The 20,488-nt window shown below is 40.8% G+C and overlaps 1 protein-coding gene across 1 annotated transcript in view; it reads right to left on the minus strand.

Moving 5' to 3' along the window:
- Positions 1–20,488, minus strand: part of EGF (epidermal growth factor) — a 142,064-nt gene that overhangs the window by 49,055 nt on the left and 72,521 nt on the right. The window contains exons 7-12 of the mRNA XM_049885522.1: positions 16,834–16,956; positions 13,401–13,523; positions 12,459–12,584; positions 10,998–11,134; positions 6,647–6,795; positions 200–304 (exon numbers count right to left, since the gene is read on the minus strand). Of these exons, the coding sequence (XP_049741479.1) occupies positions 200–304; positions 6,647–6,795; positions 10,998–11,134; positions 12,459–12,584; positions 13,401–13,523; positions 16,834–16,956 (763 nt within the window). The remainder of the gene's footprint in view (positions 1–199; positions 305–6,646; positions 6,796–10,997; positions 11,135–12,458; positions 12,585–13,400; positions 13,524–16,833; positions 16,957–20,488) is intronic.

Here is a 20,488-nt window from a genome sequence, read left to right on the forward strand (position 1 = left end):
AAAAAACCAAAAGACATTAAAAGAATGCAGAAGTCGTGCTAGTTGTATCATTTCTAAAGATTTGAGCAAATCTGTTGGGTTTTCTTGGTTTCCACTTTCACTGTTCACCTGAGGTCTAGGACCAATTTTGGACACTAGGATATTAAATATAATGTCAGATGACTCAGCAGAAAGCCTCCTTGCTTTTAGAAATACCTACTTGGCCATCGGATGAACAGCAATTCCTCGGGGCTGAGAGATGTCCTTGTTAATGATTATTTCACATTGTGTTCCATTTAAGTCACTCCTTTCAATGAGAGCTTTCCTATAATGCATGTAATATGCAATGTTTGTTACATCAGCTTTATTTTTCAAACAAAAATATTCCTTTCCTTTGTTACTTGCTGAAATGCAAAGCTAAGCATTCTAAATTATCCCTTGTCCCCTTTCCCTTCCCCTTCCCCTACAGAGTCAGCGCCAACCAGCCCACAAATTCTATTTTTTTAACACAGTATTTTAATTAGCTCCTCAATATTTATTCCAGGAGATTAAAATGCAAAGTGATAGGATAAGGTAAAAGGGGCCTTGTATCAGTGACCAGGCTGGGACAAATCCAGGAGCGTAAATACCATCATCTCTTTCTCTTCACACGCTCCAATCCCTGCTGAAACCAATGGATGTCAGGGGCAAGGAGGGGTGGGACTGTGCACATAGGGTAATTATAGCCCACCAAGGGCATTGGTCAATTTTGCCATCCCGATAAACTTAAAAGACAGCCAATTCCAGAACAGAGAGAGGATCCCACCACCACCAAGGCAGAAAAGGCAGAACATCCATTGGACCCAGGATCCCTGTGCTGAGAAGCTCCTGGAGCAAGGAGACAGAGAGAGAGAGCAGTAACACTGAAGAGCCAGAGAAATGGTGGCAGAGACACAGCAGCAGGAGAGAATGGCAGGAGACAGCACAATGGGCACAAGAAAGCTGAATGCCTTCGGGCAGAAGTTGAGGGCCAGGGAGAGATGTGCCTTCGAGCACAGCTTGGAAGAGGCCATCCAGATGGAAGAACAGTATCCTGAGTGTTCCTGAACCTGAATTGTAACCTGTTACTTCCTTAATAAACCCCATAATCGTGACTATTGTCTGAGTTCTGTGCGGCCATTGCAATGAATTATCAAACCCAGCAAAGAAGTAGAGAGTGCCATGGGAGAGGCAGTTGGTGTCAGAATTGGTAAAGATGGAGGAGAGAGGAGGCATGTCTGACCTCCGCCTCATAGGAATCAGCCTTGGGCTGTTGATCTTGATTCTCCTACCCCTTGTGAAGTTAGAGGAGGTCAGACGTTGCCCCCACACCGTTTTTACTCCTCCCCCAAACCCCTTGGTCTACAAAGAGATCTCCAGGTTTATTCAAGTCTACTTTCTAGTTACTGGTTGGAGAATACCAGCAACAGTTCCAGTTGAGTAGGTTATTACCCATGGAGGACCCATGTGTGTCAGAGTTCTATCGGAGTAAAAATGTGCTCCACAGGGTTTTCAGTGGCTGATTTTTCAGAATCAGACCACCAGGCCTTTCTTCTGTGGCACCTCTGTGTGGACTTGAACCTCTAACCTTTCAGTTAGCAGAGCATGTTAACCATTTGCACTCTCCAGGGACACCAGTTGGGAAATAAAAATCAAAAAACCAAACCCGTTGCAAATTCCCACTCATGGTAATCCCACGTGTTACAGAGTAGAACTACTTCATAGGGTTTTCTTGGCTGTAATCTTTATGGAAGCAGACTGCCAGGCCTTCTCTCCCCTGTGACACCATTGGGTAGGTTCAAACCACCAATCTTTAGGTTAGTAGATGAGGGCAAACCAATGCCTGGTTGGGGAATAGAGCTCTATAGATTCCTTCTCACGGACTGTATGCAGGACAGAGGCAAGTGTAAAATTAGCTCAGAGCCAATGTTGGGTCCCTTATGCTTTGCAAACTACCAACTGCAGAACAGTGAATATCTTGAAACAATTTATACATTAGTCTATCACTTTTAAAGGACAATTTTATTCTTAGATGAAGTGACCATTAAAAGAGTACTGCCGGGTGGAAGATGTTTTTGAACTCAATGCTCCAAATTCAGTCCTCTTTCAGACACAACGGTCACTGTGACTCTTCCCTTGGTGAAAGGGAAGGAATTCTGAGGTACATTTTGACCCACTGGCTTGTGACCAAGGGAGATAAAACTGTCGATTCTGATCATATTGTTACCTTATCTTTAAATTCTTACTGGTTTGAGCCAGAGTTATGTGATGAGAATTGAGAATGACTGTGGAACTGTCTCAAGGCTGGAATTTACTTAAGAAGCTCCCCATGCATTCAGCTAATTAGAAATGTCTATTTGATTTAGCCAGAAAATGAGTCTCAAACTCCAGTGTTGTTGATGAGAAAGCAAAGACAAACAAGGACATTTGGGTAACCATAAGTTCAAGCATAACCCTAAATCTAGTGGTGCACCCTTCTCCTTATATCTGTTACCGAATTGGTCCCAATGCTGTTGTGAACCTCTAAGAGGAAATACACACATCTGGTAACACAGGAGCCCTGGTGGCACAATGGTTAAGAGCTACGGCTGCTAGCCAAAACATCGCAGTTCAAATCCATCAGCCACTCCTTGGAAACCCTATGGGGCAGCTCTATTCTGTCCTATAGGATCACTATGAGTTGGAATTGACTCAACAGCAATGGGTCTGGTTTTTTATTTTAATTCCTGGGTGACAAAAACTGTTAAGCAGTTTTAAGCCCTCAACTACTAACCGGAAGACTAGCAGTTCAAACCCACCCAGAGGTGCCTTCAAAGACAGGCCTGGCCATCTGCTTCTGAAAGGTCACAGCCTTGAAAACTCAATGGAGCATAGCTCTACTCTGCACACCTGGGGTCGCTGACTCAGCAGCAACTAACAACAACAGCAATGTCCAAGGTAAGTGCTGTCCATACAGGACCCTAGGAGAGTGATTTTTAAAAATCAAATAAAAAGATATAATATACTTTAACCCTCTTGATTCTTTTTTACTGAGCATTTAGCTATAAGAATCAAGGTTCCTTAATCCTGAGTAATAGTACCTCCAGTGGAATTATCAATTAGCTTCCTTCCTACAGTTAGATGTTAATTTCAATCTGCCTTTTCCTAGGCCAATACAGACTGTAACCATCTACTCTGGTTCTTTTAATTGGTTAATTAAATAATTGTAAGCTAATAAAAAAAATTTTTTTTTTAATATCACAAGATCGGAATCCCAGTTACTTAAATTCAACTGCTAGCTAATACTGTTTTATTGACTAAACAAAAGCATTCAGCTGTGTAGATCATACAAATTATGGATAACATTGCAAAGAATGGCAATTCTAGGACACTTAATTGTGCTCATGCAGAACCTGTACATAGACCAAGAAGCAGTCATTTGAACAGAACAAGGGGATGCCGCATGGTTTAAAATCAGAAAAGATGTGCATCAGGGTTGTATCCTTTCACCATACTTATTCAATCTGTATGCTGAGCAAATAATCTGATAAACTGGACTATGTAAAGAAGAACATGGCATCAGGCTTGGTGGAAGACTCATTAGCAACCTGAGATATACAGATGACATAAACTTGCATGCTGAAAGCAAAGAGGACTTGAAGCACTTATTGATGAAGATCAAAAACTGCAGCCTTCACTATGGGTTACACCTCAACATAAAGGAAACAAAAATCCTCACAACTGGACCAATAAGCAACATCATGGTAAATGGAGAAAAGATTGAAGTTGTCAAGGATTTCATTTTACTTGGGTCTACAACCAATGCCCATGGAAGCAGCAGTCAGGTAATCAAATGACAATTTGCACTGGGTGAATCTGTAGCAAAAGATCTCTTTTTAAAGTGTTGATAAGCAAAGATGTCACTTTGAGGACGAAGGTGAGACTTACCCATGCCATGATATTTTCAATCGCCTCATATGCATGCAAAAGCTGCACAATGAATAAGGAAGACTGAAGAAGAATTGATGCATTTGAATTACAGTGTTGGTGAAGAATAATGAAGATACCACGGACTACCAGAAGAACAGACATGTCTGTCTTGGAAGAAGTACAGCCAGGGTACTCCTTGGAAGCAAGGATGGCGAGACTTCATCTCACATACTTTGGTCATGTTATTAGGAGGGACCAGTCCCTGGAGAAGACTGGTAGAGGACCATTGAAAAAGAGGAAGACTTCAACAAGATGAATTGACACAGTGGCTGCAACAATGGGCTCAAACATAGTAATGATTGTGGAATGGCACAGGACCAGGCAGTGTTTCGTTCTCTTGTACATAGGGGTCACTATGAGTCTGAACCGACTCATCGGCACCTAAGAACAACAAGGTATTGTCAAGGTTTTCCAACTATAAACCTCTCATTTCCAGACAAATTAAAGGTTTTCTTTTAGCAGCTGCCTTTAGAGGGAAGAGGATTTAAGAAGGGCGTGTTATTACTGAAGTCAGTGAACTAGAGAATTTGAGGTCTGATTCTGCAGGATACTGCCTCGCCTGTCTATCCCCAAAAGCACTACCTCCGCAGTAGGTACTGTGATGTTATTAATCAAACACTGTTAAAATTAGAGGTGCCATGCAAATGTGGGGAAATATGAGGAGACCTGGCACCCTTAGAGACCCAGCCAAGAGGGTTGACATCTGCTCTCCTGATCAATGCTTACTCTTCAGAGAACAGCAGAGTGTATGCTCTGTTATTAAGCAGAACTGTCATTTAAAAAGTCCTTTTAAGTAGGTTCAACACAGAGGAAGCCATTATTATGATTTTTATCATTATTATAACTGAAGCTGATTTTAGTTTATTATATTACCCTGGGTCGAGCATATTTTATTCAGCTCTTGTTGTGGGAGGCAGTACATGTCTATGATTATTCAGCACCCAAGCTTTGGAAACCATGGTGGTGCAGAGATTAAGACCTACGTCTGCTAACCAAAAGGTCAGTAGTTCAAATCCACAAGGTGCTCTGTCTTATAGGGTCGCTATGAGCCGGAATCGACCAGACAGCAATGGGTAGGTAGGTGGTAAGCTTTGGAAATGGCCATCCTTGAGTTCAAATTCCAGCACTTGCTGGCTATTTGTCCTTGGGAAAGCTATTATATCTCCGTGAACCTCAATTTTTAATCTGTCAATTGGGGACAAGAAAACTTAACTTTCACAGCTTGTTTTTTTAATTCAATGGTATCATGGTATAAAGCTCTTACCCCGGTGTCTGGCATAATCCATTTATTCAGTAAATAAATACCCAAACAATAAAAGAATGAAGAGATGTTTGAATGAATATGTCCTCACCCTGGATAAAGAAGTGTCACATATTGATAACTGTAAATCATGTCATACATCTGGCTCATATTAAAAAACCAGGTTGTTTTACTTAAAGCTAAAGAGATTTTCTGAGACATAGAAAGCCTACCTCCAAGCGTATAAACTAGTTCCCTGGGGCTTCTCCCTCTGTTAGGCCTGTTGATTTCACAGAGGTGAAACCCTAACTAATCTCCCTTCTTTTATTTTAACACATTTGCATAGCTACCAGATGTTGAGGTTGGCTACCATTTAACTACATGGCTTTAAGTTACTGTGAGAATATATCCTAGAGCACACAGCATCTCTAATATTATCCTGGGAGGTACTCTGTGGTTAGCTTCTTTTCCACAGAAGCAAGGAAGTGGGCTATCATTAGCACACAGAAGGGAATCAGCCACTTCCTTCCTCCACCCTCCTTCTACCCACCGCAATCTGGCCCCCAGGGGGCTCACACAGGCCACACACACACACACAAAGGAGCCTAGATGCAGTTCTACCTGCAGCCCCTAGCGTTGTGTCCTGCACCACAACCTCCCTCTGGTAATGTTAATCTCAAATCCCTCCTCATGAAGGAGTTCCTCACAACTCCAGTGTGAAGCTCTTGCTGTCTCTTCCATGCTCACTTACCAGGAAGCCAGAACTGGATTCTAGCCTGAGGTTCATCTCTTTCATGCTGTATAACTTTGCGTAAATCACCAGGCCTCTCTGAGCCTTAGTTTCCTCATCTATAAAACCATGGGTTGTGCTAGCTGCTCCCTGCCGCCTTTTCTAGCCCTCCCTTGGGGAGTGTGCACCTTCATTTGGTGATTATTTATATATGGCCTTATGACATTTCTTGTATTGGTATTTAAGCCATGCATTTTTTTCCTGTGTGTAAGTGCCTTAACTCCCCAGCTAAACTGTGCACTGACCAAAAGGATGGAAAGCACATCTCATGCTCCTTTGCATTCTCCACTGTACCTAGGAAAGTGCCTTATCCACAGCAGATGTTCAAAAGACTTGTTGATTGAATTCAGACAGGTTTTGTTTTTCTCTGATTGCAACAGCCTAAACTGCAAAAATGCATGCTACATTCTTGGCCCTTAACATTCTCCCATGGGTACAGATCCAGTCTTGATGAAGAGGGCAATGTCCTGCTTGGTGGTGGGGAGGAGAATCAAGGCAAGTGTGGACCACAACGGGGGCATCTTTTCTCCAGTCCCAGCCAAGTGCCCAGCAATACTTTCCTGAGCTCAAAGAGGAGGAATCAAGCCAAAGGTATTACCTAGCCTACCACTCCCATCCCATGTGGCTTAAAACTGAAGGAGGAAACATACCCTCTGTCTGTCCAGTAGAGTTTACGGTTAATCCAGTCTACAGCAAGACCTTCTGGCACATCTACTGCATCCCCAATAAGCCTTTCCCGCTTGGAACCATCCAAATTAGCTCTCTCTATCCACTTCAGGGCTGTGTTGGCAAAGTATATCTACAAAAGAGAACATAGGCATTTTTGGTCTTGTGAAAAATAAAATTAAGGTGGATACATACAAGTTTGGTCAGTAATTCTTCAAATAGTTACAGTGTAGTGTAATTGTTAAAATGTGGTTTTGGTGACAGACACACCTGGAACTGAATTCCAGCTATGCTGTTCCCCCGACACAAGTAACCCTAGGCAAGTTACTCATCGTCTCAAAGCCCTATTTTCCTCATTGATAAAATGGGGATAATAATGACAAACTCACTGGGTTACATGAGATTATATATGTATATGAACAATATCGTTAATATTACACGAAAGCAAAATTTTGCTGAAGATCATTCAAAAGTGGCTACAGCAGTATATTGACAGAGAACTGCCAGAAATTCAGGCCAGATTCAGAAGAGGATGTGGAACAAAGGTATCATTGCTAATGTCAGACAGATCCTGGCTGAAAGCAGAGAACACCAGAAGGATGTTTACCTGTGTTTCATTGACTGTGCAAAGGCATTCGACTATGTGCATCATAACAAATAATGGATAACATTGCGAAGAAAGGGAATTCCAGAACACTTAATCATGCTCATGAGGAACTTGTATATAGCTCAAGAGGCAGCTGTTCCAACAGAAAAAAGGGGTACTGATTGGTTTAAAGTCAGGAAAGGTGTGCGTCCGGGGTGTATCCTTTCACCATACCTATTCAATCTGTGTGCTGAGCAAATAATCTGAGAAGCAGACTATGTAAAGAAGAACGGGGCATCAAGATTGGAGAAAGACTCATTAACAATCTGCGTTGTGCAGATGACAGAATCTTGCTGGCTGAAAGTGAAGAGGACCTGAAGCACTTACTGATGAAGATCAAAGACCACAGCCTTCAGTATGGATTACACCTCAATATAAAGAAAATCAAATCCTCATGACTGGACCAATAAGCCATATCATGATAAACGGAGAAAAGATTGAAGTTGTCAAGGATTTCATTTTACTTGGATCCACAATCAACAGCCATGGAAGCAACAGTCAGGAAATCAAAAGACGCGTTGTACTGGGCAAATCGGATGCAAAGAACCTCTTTAAAGTGTTGAAAAGCAAAGATGTCACCTTGAAGACTAAGGTGAGCCTGACTCAAGCCATGATATTTTCAACTGCATCATATGCATGTGAAAGCTGGATGATGAATAAGGAAGACCAAAGAAGAGTTGACTCCTTTGAATTGTGGTGTCAGTGAAGAATATTGAATATACCATGGGCTGCCAAAAGAACGAACAAATCGGTCTTGGAAGAAGTACAACCAGAATGCTCCTTAGAAGCAAGGATGGCGAGACTGCATCTTACATACTTTGGACATCAAGAGGGATCAGTCCCATGCTTGGTAAAGTACAGGGTCAGCGGAAAAGAGGAAGACCTTCAACAAAATGGATTGACACAGTGGCTGCAACAATGGGTTGAAGCATAACAACGATTATAAGGATGGTGCAGGACCGAGCAGTGTTTTGTTCTGTGGTAAATAGGGTCACTGAGTCGGAACCGACTCAACAGCACCTAACAACAAATACACACACACACACACATATAAAAGTCTTAGCCCTGTGCATGGCACAAATTTCTATTGTTACTGGTGATTTATTAATCTTTGATCATTGGTCAATAACACAGTCATTGTGCTTGAAACCCACTGAATTCTACAACCCAGGGAGCAATGATTTGCAGTTTAACTGTGACTACAAGCTCAGGCCACATCAGTTTACTACACTGCAAGGCAGAAGGCATGAGTTTCCAGTTTCACTTTGTATTGGCCTGGTTGCCTTGGCTGAGTCATTTAACTTCACTGAGCCCAATTTTCTATAAAAGTGAGGAACTTAGACTAGATATTTACCAAAGTTCCTTTCATCTCTAACCTTATGTAATTTCATTTTAATGCATCCATTTTGTCCAACACAACATACCTTGAAAGTGCAAAGTTCTTTTTCAGCCTAGTATGCAGATTATCAAACAGGTACAAGAATTTCATGAAGCATTAAAAAATGCTAGTGGTCTGTCGACAAGTTAATAATGAATATATATTCATACCTATAATCAAGGGCAAAAATATTCACAAAATAATGGGTTATCCACCTCTCTATATAAAATATTAAAACAGCCTTCTGTGGGAGAAAGTTGTGGCAGCCTGCTTCTGTAAAGATTTATGGCCTCAGAAACCCTAAAGGGCAGTTCCACTCTGTTCTCTAGGGTCACTAAGAGCCTGAATCAACTTGACAGCAGTGGGTTTGGGTTTTTTTGTTTGTTTGTTTTTGGCTTTATGCCTTAAACGGAGTCCCTAGCTAGTACAAACAGTTCACGCTCTTGGCCCAGTGCCATCGAGTCGATTCCGACTCATAGCAACCCTATAGGACAGAGTAGAACTGCCCCATAGAGTTTGATGGATTCGAACTGCTGACCCTTTGGTTAGCAGCTGTAGCATTTAACCACTACGCCACCGGGGTTTCCACACTCTTGGCGGCTAACTGAAAAGTCAGCGGTTCAAATCCACCCAGAGGCAACTCACAAGAAATGCCTGATGATCTACTTTGGAATATCAGCCATGGAAAATGCTATGGAGTACAGCTGTACTTGGACACTCATGGGTTTGTCACAAGTGGAAATTGACTTGATGGCAACTGGTTTTATTCCTTAAATACAAAAAATGGGTATTTCTCATACCCAAAAGCACGCTACTAGAGCTGTGCTTTTGAAACTCTATTTGCACTAATCACCTGAGGATCTTGGGAGAATGCAGAGCCTGATTCCGTGGCCAGCAGTGGGGCGTGAGAGTCTACAGTTCTAACAAGCTCCCGGTGATGTCAACGCTGCTAGTTTGAGGGCCACTATTTGAGTAGCAGGAAAATGAGAAAACTGATTAGAGAAATTAAAAACAGCCACATGACTTAAGTTTATTTCAGGTCTCCTTATTCACCTAGTTGTGCAATAAAAAACTAGTTTGGTAAGAACTGATTTACTTTCTATCATCTACTTTTTTCCCTGTTAATACAATTGTTCCATGGAGTCACACAGATTCAATTCAGGGAAAAGAAAGAAGAAATATTTGTTTGTTAGTGCTTAATCACAAGGCTTTTATTTGTAAAATTGATTATACGTGACTATGAATCCACACATATTAGAGCCAGAATCAACTTGCTTCACACTGTCTCTTTCAGCCATTCTAAGATTCCTTCAAATCAAGAAGAAACAACAGCATGGTTTAAGATAATTTTAGGTATTCATTCACCATCTAGGTATAACTAATTACATGACCCACTGTGTTCGATCAATTCCAACTCAAAGCAACCCTATAGGAAAGAGTAGAACAGCTCCATAAGTTTTCCAAGGCTGTACTCTTTATGGGGACAGGCTGCCACATCTTTCTTCTGTGGAGTGGCTGGCAGGTTTGAACCACTGAACCATCAACCTTTCAGTTAGCAGCCATGCGCTTTAACCACTGCACCACCAGGGCTCCTAATAATCAGATAGGGGGATCAATAGCTATGTAAATTTATAATTGATGAGTGATTCATATTCAAAAGACACTGTAACATATTTTAAGCACTTTCTAACCCAGCACAAATACAAAACCCATTGCCATTGAGTCAATTCCAACTCATAGTGGCCCTGCAACTAGATATTAAAGGCTAAATGGCCAGCTGATCAAATTGATAACATAGAAAGTATATGTTATATACAAAATCCTTAATATAATATTGGTTAATTATGAGCTAGACTGTCATTCCCACAATGAGCCATAAAATCTATGTTTTCTGGTTTCTATGGTTAAGAGGTCATTAAATCTCCTTCTTCAGTGATATAAATTAAATGCAAATTACTAGTCATATTTCCTATACCCCAACTCTAGCCACCCACTCCTCCCACCACCAGCAAATAATCCAAAACATATTTTTGGAGCTCCTGCTATGTCTACAGCACTGTGCTAGCCTCCTACCCTCATTCCCGATAAAATGGCTGAATCACAGCAAGAAGCAGGGCAGGGAGAAGGATGATAACTAGAAAGTCCTTAAAACTTCTCAAATGAGACTCCATTGTCTGTATTTAACTTTTTCTCTGCCTAATCACTCTCAGCTTAGCAGCGGATTTTCAAGTAGCTCAGGACATCTGTCGGGATAAAATACTCTACTCTGTCTTTAAAGCATACCCACATCTGCTCAGTAACAAAACCATACCTTATTTTCCACAGGGTCATGGTCTAGGGCAAAAACCATTCCCATCTGCTGACTGACCAGGATTTCATAATCTGTTCCATCAAAATGCATGTGTCGAATATCTTGAGAATTGGCAAACAGTAAAAACGGTTGTGGTCCTGTTAACCAAATTAAAATATGACTCCATTTAAAATATGCCTTGGAACCCAAAAGGCACTTCTGACACCTTCCTTTCATTGCATCCTTTTCCTTAAATTCTGTAGTACTTGTTTTTTTATATTTCCTACAATTTTTTTTACCAATGTGGCGTAGGTTAAGGCCACACACACACACACAAACATTCACTTCCATGAGGTGACCTAGTGCCAGAATTTCATCATTGGATTCCTCCCTCTTTAGGTGTCTGCTTTTAAAATGCAGATTACTTCTATAAAGAGCCAGCATTAAACAGATGTTATCATAGTTGGAGTTAGTTGTTGTCAAGTTAATTCTAACTCATGGTGGCCCCATGTGTACAGAGAAGAACTGTGTTCCACAGAGTTTTCAAGGTTGTGACCTTTCCTAAGTAGATAGCCTGGCCAGTCTTCTGAGGCATCTCTGGGTGAGTTTGAACCACCAACCTCTTGGCCACTAGTTAAGCACTTAACTGTTTGCACCACCCAGGGACTACTAATAACTAATATTACAGACAAATGATTCAAGTGTTAATGCTCTAGTCTCCTTGATTCATATATTGAAACATATTAGCAGATTGTGTAGATTCCCATCCATATAAATATTCTTGCCTGGCCTAGGCACTTCTGCAAGGGCGGCATGATTACCTGAGTTAATAGCAAGACACCTGTCAAGTTTCAAGACTTAGATTATATAATAATAACTGAGGTGCTGAGAAGTTAAGGGTATTGGGGTCTGACAAAAGCAAGCTATGCAGCATCATCATTATGTGATCCTAGATTACAAGCATAATGAACCTTCTGGAGAAATGAAATCCATTTGGTATAATAAGTCTAGGATTTCCAAGGCTGTTGAAAGATGTAAGAGATATAATATCGGAAGATGAAAAAATTGCTCAAGTATATGCCTTCATATTAAATTTTGACATGAAAAGCACAGAATTTGTCAAAGTATTATGATTATTACGTTCACTGGAAGATGAAAATCAAATCAATCAACAAATATTTATCAAATCCTGCTTAACTTCAAATTGCTTTAAGACTACTCTGGTAATGACTTTTCCATATACCGAAAATACCTTCCTGGATCCTACAGCGAATCTTTCCTGGATGCTAATTAACTTAGCAATATTCTTTAAAGATGTAGGATTATTATTTATACAGAGAGTACTCTGTTCCTTATTTCAAAAAAAAATCAAACTTTTCAGCCAGAATCCAAAACAACCCAACTCTCCTTCTTTCTAGACGAAATGCTGTTTTCACTTACTCTTTTTGCATAGACACATTTTCACACACCCACAGCACTAACCTGAAGCTGCACAGCTCTTTTTGTCCAGCTGTAGATCATACCCAGGAAAGCAACCACACTCCCAGGATACTGGGCTGAGGGGGAGGCAGAGCTGGCTACAACCACCATTATCAGATGACGAACAGCCTACAAAAAACTGTTGGTTGGTATACAGTCTATGGTATTAAAAAATATAATAAATTTTCATCAAAATATTGAGTTAAGCCAAGTATTTATTTGTTGATTTTTTAAAACCACTTCCATGGGCATTCAAACTGCTGCAATCAAGTTGATTTTTCAGACACTAGGAGCAAAATGCCACTGTATTCCACTCCCCTACAACCACAAATTTTGGGTGTTAACTCTTCATGGCCAAATGGCCCTTCTTCTCTTTTTCTATCTCTGTGTTGAATAACAAGTGCACTGGCACCTGGCTGGAGTAAGAAAAACATTCAGGTGCATTTGGTGACTGGTCTAACTCTGCCTAGCAAGTAATTCTTTTTCTCTCTCCTTACATTTTTAGGCTGTTATTTTACTTTCTTTATTTAAAAAAAAAAAGTCATGTATAGCTCTTCTGCTAATTTTGAGTTATGTCCAGCCTCCCATATGCTTAAATCTCTATGAAGATAAAAGTAGAGAAGGACATTTATTAAATACTTCTTAGATGTGAGGAACAGGCTAACCACTTTGCATCTGCCATCTTGTTTAATGCTGGCCACAAACCTAGAAGGTGGATATAATTAAGCCTTATAGATGAGGAAACTGAGACCAATAGAGATGAAATTCCAAGTCCAAAATAATGCCACTAGTAACTGGTAATGACACCTCAGGGTTTTCTATATGTTGATCTGTTGCCTAAATATCTTCCACTGTTGAAAAATCTATTCTCCTTTGGCAATAAGATCAATTTTTAGGTGTCACTTTGCAAATGACTGTTTTCAAGTAAAAGGTAAGTAAGCTTACCACTACACGTTTTTCCATCTGCCTCAAGCGCTGAGCCTTCAGGACAGAAACATATGGGGCCATCAGATGTCAGAACACAGTCATGGCTGCATTCAGATGCATTGTTTGGACAAGAATCTAATTCTAATTAATGAAGAATAATGCCAAGATTAGTATTAAATCAGCTTCATGGAAATTTATTAAAATCAGTTGCTAATAAAAATGCTATTCTGAAAAGAGTAAGTTAAATAAAGAACTAACATTTATGAAATGCTTTGGTAATGGAGATATAAAATAAAGAGAAAATTTCAAATTAAAAAAAAGACTCTTGAGTTTGGATGATGATTCTAGTTTTCTCTAATTTTCTGTTATGCTAAATAGTATTTTAAAAGTTATCAGTTATCCAAATTCCAAAAGATTTTAAAAGGAAATTGGCCAAACAATTCTTAAGGTCATTTGGAAAACAAATTCCATGTGTGAGAAAAACTAAGCATGTTATATGAGTGTGGTTAGGTATGGAGAGAAAAATGAGGGGGTCTTAACAAATATCAAAATGTATCAGAAAGGTACAAAGATCAAAACAGTGAGGAATGAGTGCAAGAATAGACAGAACAGATAATAAAACAAGATACACACCACCATCGAGTTGATTCTGACTCATAGCAACCCTATAGGACAGAGTAGAGCCACCCCATAGGTTTTCCAAGGAATGGTTAGTGGATTTGAACTGCTGACTTTTTGATTAGCAAAGGTCAATTAAAAAGAGTCAAATATCAAATATGCATAGAATGTATGAATTACACCTCAACATAAAGAAAACAAAAGTCCTCAAAACTGGACCTCAATAAGCAACATCATGGCAAACAGAGAAAATTTTGAAGTTGTCAAGGAACCCATTTTACTCAGATCCGTAGTCAATGCCAATGGAAGAAGCAGTCAAGAAATCAAATGATGTATCGCACTGGGCAAATCTGCTCCAAATGACCTCTTTAAAGTGTTGAAAAGCAAAGATGTCGCTTTGAGGACTAAGGTGTGCCTGACCCAAACTGATATTCTCAATCGTCTTGTATGAATGCGAAAGCTGGGCAATGAATGAATAAGGAAGACAAAAGAAGAATTGATGCCTTTGAATTATAGTTTTGGCGAAGAATATTGAATATACCATGGACTGTCAGAAGAACAAACAAATCTGTCTTGGAAGAAGTACAGCCAGGGTGCTCCTTGGAATCTAGGATGGTGAGACTTCATCTCACATACTCTGGACATGTTATCAGGAAAGACCAGTCCCCAGAGAAGAACATCATGGTTAGTAAGGTAGAGGGGTCAGAAAAATAGAGAAAAACCCTCAACAAGATGGACTGACACAGTGGCTGCAACAATGGGCTCAAACATAGCAATGATTGTGAGGATGGCGCAGTGTTTCGTTCTGTTGTGCACAGGATCACTATGAGTCGGAACTAACTGGACAACACCTAACAACTACAACAGAACCCAAGAATTTCTTTGTTAAAAAAATAGAGAGATTAAAAATACAAATACAAATTTTTTAAAAATTAAGTAAAAATCCTGTAATCCTACATTTGAACTGGAAATATCCATATTAACTCATAAGGCACCTCTTTAAAAAAAAAAAATGTATTCCTAGCTTTGATTCCAGAAAAGGCCTAGAAACAATTACTAACTCAGTACCAGATTGTGGTCTCTAAATACCATTTCTCATTAAAAGGAACCAGTGCTCCTTGAGAAATTGCTGATTCCAGGTCAAGAACATGAAGTGTGCAACGTGCTCCCAGAAAATATGCCCTACCAGATAACAAGGAAACCCTCAAAGACTACTGAGGTCAGGAAGTAATTTGAAAACGCTCCCACTGGCCAAAGAGAAGACAATTTGCACATGAGTAAGGATAACAACTACAATGGGTTGAAACACATCAGAAATGTTAAAAATCTATGAATTCGCCATAATACTTAATTAAAAAAAATTCATTGGTCACTTTTGGAAAGTGTTAAGGAACCAATCCACTATTCTGAATAATAAAGAGAGAAAAATAACCAACATTTCCACTGCCTTTACTGTAAGAATTGTATTTTGATGTAACCAAATGGTTAATGAGAGAAAGTTCTCTTTGTAAAGATATTCTGATTAATAATTTAAAAGAAATAATAAAACCAGAACATCACCATTTTGAAACCCTTGATGAAATAACGAATTAACAATGCAACAGTGGATAGTTGTTAATGGCTGATAAAACCATTTGCTGAAAAATTGTTGGGGAACTTACAATGGGTGAATGAACACACTGACCAAACTCAGCATGAAAGAAAAAGAAACAGCCAGATGTTATGTGTCTCCTAATGGGCCGACAGAAGCCCTGGTGGTGTAGTGGTTAAGTGCTACAGTTGCTAACCAAAATGCTGGCAGTTCAAATCTACCAGGTGCTCCTTGGAAACCCTATAGGGCAGTTCTACTCTGTCCTATAGGGTACTTATGAGTCAAATCGACTCCATGGCAATGGGTAATGGACCTATAGGAGCCCTTGTGGTGCAGTGGTTAAGAGCTCAGCTGCTAACCAAAAAGTTGGCAGTTCAAATCCACCAGCTGCTCCTTAGAAACCCTATGGGGCACTTCTACCCTGTCCTATAGGGTTGCTACGAGTTGAAATCGACTCAATGGCAACAGTTTTGTTTGTTTGTTTGTTTTAATGCACCTACAAACACAGCTATGAAGTATTCTTGCAAAAAAAATGTCAAATTTGAATCTGATCAAGTCCTCAGATATTACTTCAAGTTTGTAGGACAGAGGATAGAAAAACTTGTTAAATGACATCACAGATGTGCAATCAGCAAAATGTAGAAAGTGAGAAACTCTGCAGGAAAAAAAGGTTCCTTCAACAACAATTACGAAGGGAAAAAAAGAAAGAAGGAATCTGCAGAATAAAAGGTATATCAAGCAAATACAGCATGTGAAACTTGTTTGAACACTTATTTAAACAAATCAACTGTTTTAAAAAAAGCTTTTTAAGATAATAGGAAAATTTTTAAAACTGACTGGATGTTTGATGTTATTAAGGAATTGCTATTAATAGTATTTAGGTGTGCTAATGATACTGTGGTTAAGTCTGAGAACTGCCTGAATACTCGATGATAGTAAGGAATTATTGTTAATTTTTTAGATATAATAATATATCATGATTATGTTTTTAAAATATTTTTCTTTTGGAGATATACAACGAATTAAATATGGGTGAAGAAACAGGAAGAAATATATGCATGCTTCTTTCCCAACCTTGGAGTTCTAATTTAATAGGTCTGGCATAGAGTCTAGTCATCTATATTTTGAAAAGTAAAACAAAATAAAACTCCAAAGGGATCTAATGCACACTGCTGATGGAGGACCACCAATCCAGATTGTATCAACTTAGAAACATCACTGAAAATGAAGGCTGTGACTTACGGTGGCATCGTTTTCCATCAGGAAGCAGAATAAATCCTACAGGGCATGTGCAGTAATAGGACCCAGGGGTGTTCTCACAACCAAGAGTACAGCCATGATTCCAAAGGGCACATTCATTGACATCTACACAACGACAAGAACAAAACGTAGTCAGATGATTATTTTTTTAAATAAATTGTGAAATCACTAATAAACCACTCAAAACCCAAATCTATTGGTGACTGGTTGATCCCAACTCAGAGAGACCCTATAGGACAGGGTAGAACTGCCCCATAGAGCTTCCAAGGCTGTAATCTTTATGGAAGCAGGCTGCCACATCTTTCTCTCATGGAGCGGCTGGTGGCTTCAAACAGCCCACCTTTCGGTTAGCAGCCAAGCACTTTGAACACCTGTGCCACCAGGGCTCCTGATATCATTAACAGTCAGCACAAAGTAAAGTGTCTCACACTTGTACATGCTGTAACTGACCACTGAAAGACTTTTTGCTACTCCAGCAGAGAGTAAAAGAAGTCAGCTCACTTAACATGAAAGCAATTTTTATTATCATAGTTTTTACTTTGAAATACAGATTTACATACTAGAAATACCCTTGGAAAGAAATAGTGCTATAGCTTCGAAAATATGTAGCGCTCCATTTAAAGCCGGGAATTTTGAAGGTTCTCTGCAGGGATAGGACATTCCCTGTTCTGCTCTTCACCCTTCACAACACTGAGTGGAGCTTTTTCCTAAATAGGCAAACTTTCCTTAGCACCTTTACTCTGCCTTAATTAAGCTCCAGGCTTCCAGTTCAGTGTTTCTATGCTAAGGCTTTTGCCCACCAGTACCTGTATAAGCTATGGTTGCCAATAGCTGCCATCAAGTTGATTCCAAGTCAAGGCAACCCCACATGTATCAGAGTAGAACTGCTCCATAGGGTTTTCAAGGCTGCGACCTTTTAGAAGCAGATCGCCAGGACTGTTTTCTGAGGCACCTCTGGGTGGGTTCAAACCACCAACCTTTCAGCTAGTAGTCAAGCACTTAACTGTTTGTGCCACCCAGGGACTTACCCATAAAAGTAGGGGACCATAACTAATTAACAGAAGTCCCTGGGTGGCACAAATGGTTAAGGAGCTCAGCTGCTAACCAACAGGTTGGAGGTTCCAGTCCATCCCGAGACACCGCAAAGAAAGGCCTAGAGACCAACTTCTGAAAAATCAGCCGCTGAAAACCCACTGGAGCATAGTTTTACTTTGAAACACATGGGGTGAGTATAAGTCAGAAATGACTCAACAGCAACTGAATAACTAACAAGGCAGACACTAGATTTACCTGAGGTCTCATCCCAACTAATTCCACTGAACCTGTGCTGCAACCACTGTATTATTTTCATGACTAAACCACTGAACCTCCCAGGAAGGAGGGCACAGTGTTACTCACAGGTTCATCAAATTAGGTCTGGAATGTCAATACAGCAGAAGCCCTAGAAATATAGCCCTGGTTCACAGTTTTTCAAGATTCCTCATAGACTTTGAGGGGATGGGAGGTGGGTGGTCACATACTTTTTGAGAATTTTATGATAGCTATGGAGCCACTTCCCTAAAAAAGAAACCGGTTATACTGAAATTTGCACAAAGTGAAACCACGCAGGTCCATGGAGTGCATCCAAAGTATTCCTGCTTTATATCAACCCCTGAGCAGACTATGACAGTGTCTGATCTATAAATGCAAGGTAAAAAGAAGGCCTGGGGGGACTAGATGGCTGACAAGGTAGAAGCTACCTTGGATCCCTCTTGCAACAAAGACTCGGAAAAACAAGTGAATCAATCACATACATGACAATCTACGAACCCTGACCATCAAACACAGATCTAAAGAGTTCACCTGAGTGACAGGGGAGAGAAAAGCTGTGCGCTGAAGCAGCGACCGCCTCTGGGACCGGCATCCCGTGCCACAGTCTTGAGCCCTCGCAGCTCCCTGGCGCTGAGTGGCGGGGCTGAGTGGCTTGCCAAGGCTTGCAGGCACGGGACACAGCCCTAACCCCTAGCCCCCTGGGGTAACCTCGGTAGAGACTCAGCCATTGCAAGAAGGCTGCACACTGACGTGGCTAACGAGAGAATGAGCTACCACGGGGAAGAAGCGAAGGTTTTCAGAGCCTGGAGCCAGCGTCCCAGTCAGAAAACCTTGGTGCTGGGCTTTGGACTGGGCGCAGGGGAGCTGAGCACAGCATCCTGAGACAGCACAAACAAGGGATGCAGCCCTAGCTCCCTGAAGTGACCTTGGGGGAAGCCCAGCCAGCGCATGCAGGCAGCACAACGAGGCTGACAGGAGGAGAAGTCACCAGGAGGCAGAGACTGGTTGTGGAGCCTGGAGTGTGGCGTCCCAGCTGGGGAACCTTGGTGCTGGGCTTTTGACTAGGAGCAGAGGAGCTGACCATGATTTCTGAGACAGCACAAGCACTGGACGTGGACCTGACCCTCAGGGGCAATCTCAACCCAGCCAGCACACACAGGCTACATGCCCCTTGGGAATCTCAGATAAAACAGTTATCACCAAGCAAGATAAGTAACTTTGTCTATATTGCTGGGTGCTACTCTCTTCTATCTATCTGATCCCTCCCCTCCCTGTCCCAGGTGGCTCCATTAACATTGGAATTTCCTGGGCCAGGGATTGAAGTGCTCTGCAGGGCTTTTTTTTTTTTCTTTTCCTAACCCATTCTCCTGACCTGACAGAAAAAAATAAAAATAAAGCAGCTACTAAAAACCCAGGGACCAAAAATCCTTCCCTGACTTCCCTAAATTGGAATAAAAGTACAGAACCAGCTCCAGCCAAGCATATGAGATCCACAGTCTTGGGCTTTCATCCCTACAAGGAACAAGGTGGCTATTATAATGCAAACGCAATTCTCATAGAGATCTGACTGTAATTGTTTTAGCAGATCACTGGAAAGACAAGTTTTCCAGGTCTGATATCTCTACCTATTCAACAGAGCCCTCACTGATCCACAAAACGGGGAACTGAGGGCTGAAGCTCCACCCAAACCACCTAGCCACATGCCAAAGGGATCTGAGGATACTGACACCTACCAATCTTTAGAGGTACATGCACTGGGTGCCTAAGGTACAGCTGCAGAGTCCTCCCACCAAAGTGCTTTAGGAATAGAGACACACCTACCTCACTGGAATGTGAGGGAAGGCTGTCAGTATCCTGCCCCCCCAGAGTGTGACCCCCTGCTGCTACTAGAATCTGGTGCACACAACTATCACCACTACTCCTCTAACTTAATAGGTGGCAGTCTACGCCACACACTTGGTGACCCAAAATCAGATTCTATTCAAGAATAGTGAATGGACTCTTAGGCTTATATATCTATCTGGGAACAGCCCAAACCAGCTGGTAATAGGACATAAGTGATTCAAAGTCTGCAACAATCAAGACAGCGCAATCTAGTAGCCCATCTGCTTATACTGAAAGAAACAAAACAAGATAAGACTCAGTGAACAGATATAAAATAAATCATTACAATATCTTATAGATGTTTTGGAGACAGTAGTCAATACTAAACCACATAAAGAAGCAGACCATGATTGCTCCTACAACTCCCCAAATTAAAGAATCAAAATCTTTCCCAAATGAAGATACAATCCTGGAATTGCCAGGTGCAGAATATAAAAAACCA

The sequence above is a fragment of the Elephas maximus genome, chromosome 5, assembly GCF_024166365.1.
Source record: "Elephas maximus indicus isolate mEleMax1 chromosome 5, mEleMax1 primary haplotype, whole genome shotgun sequence".
Classification (NCBI taxonomy): Eukaryota; Metazoa; Chordata; class Mammalia; order Proboscidea; family Elephantidae; genus Elephas; species Elephas maximus.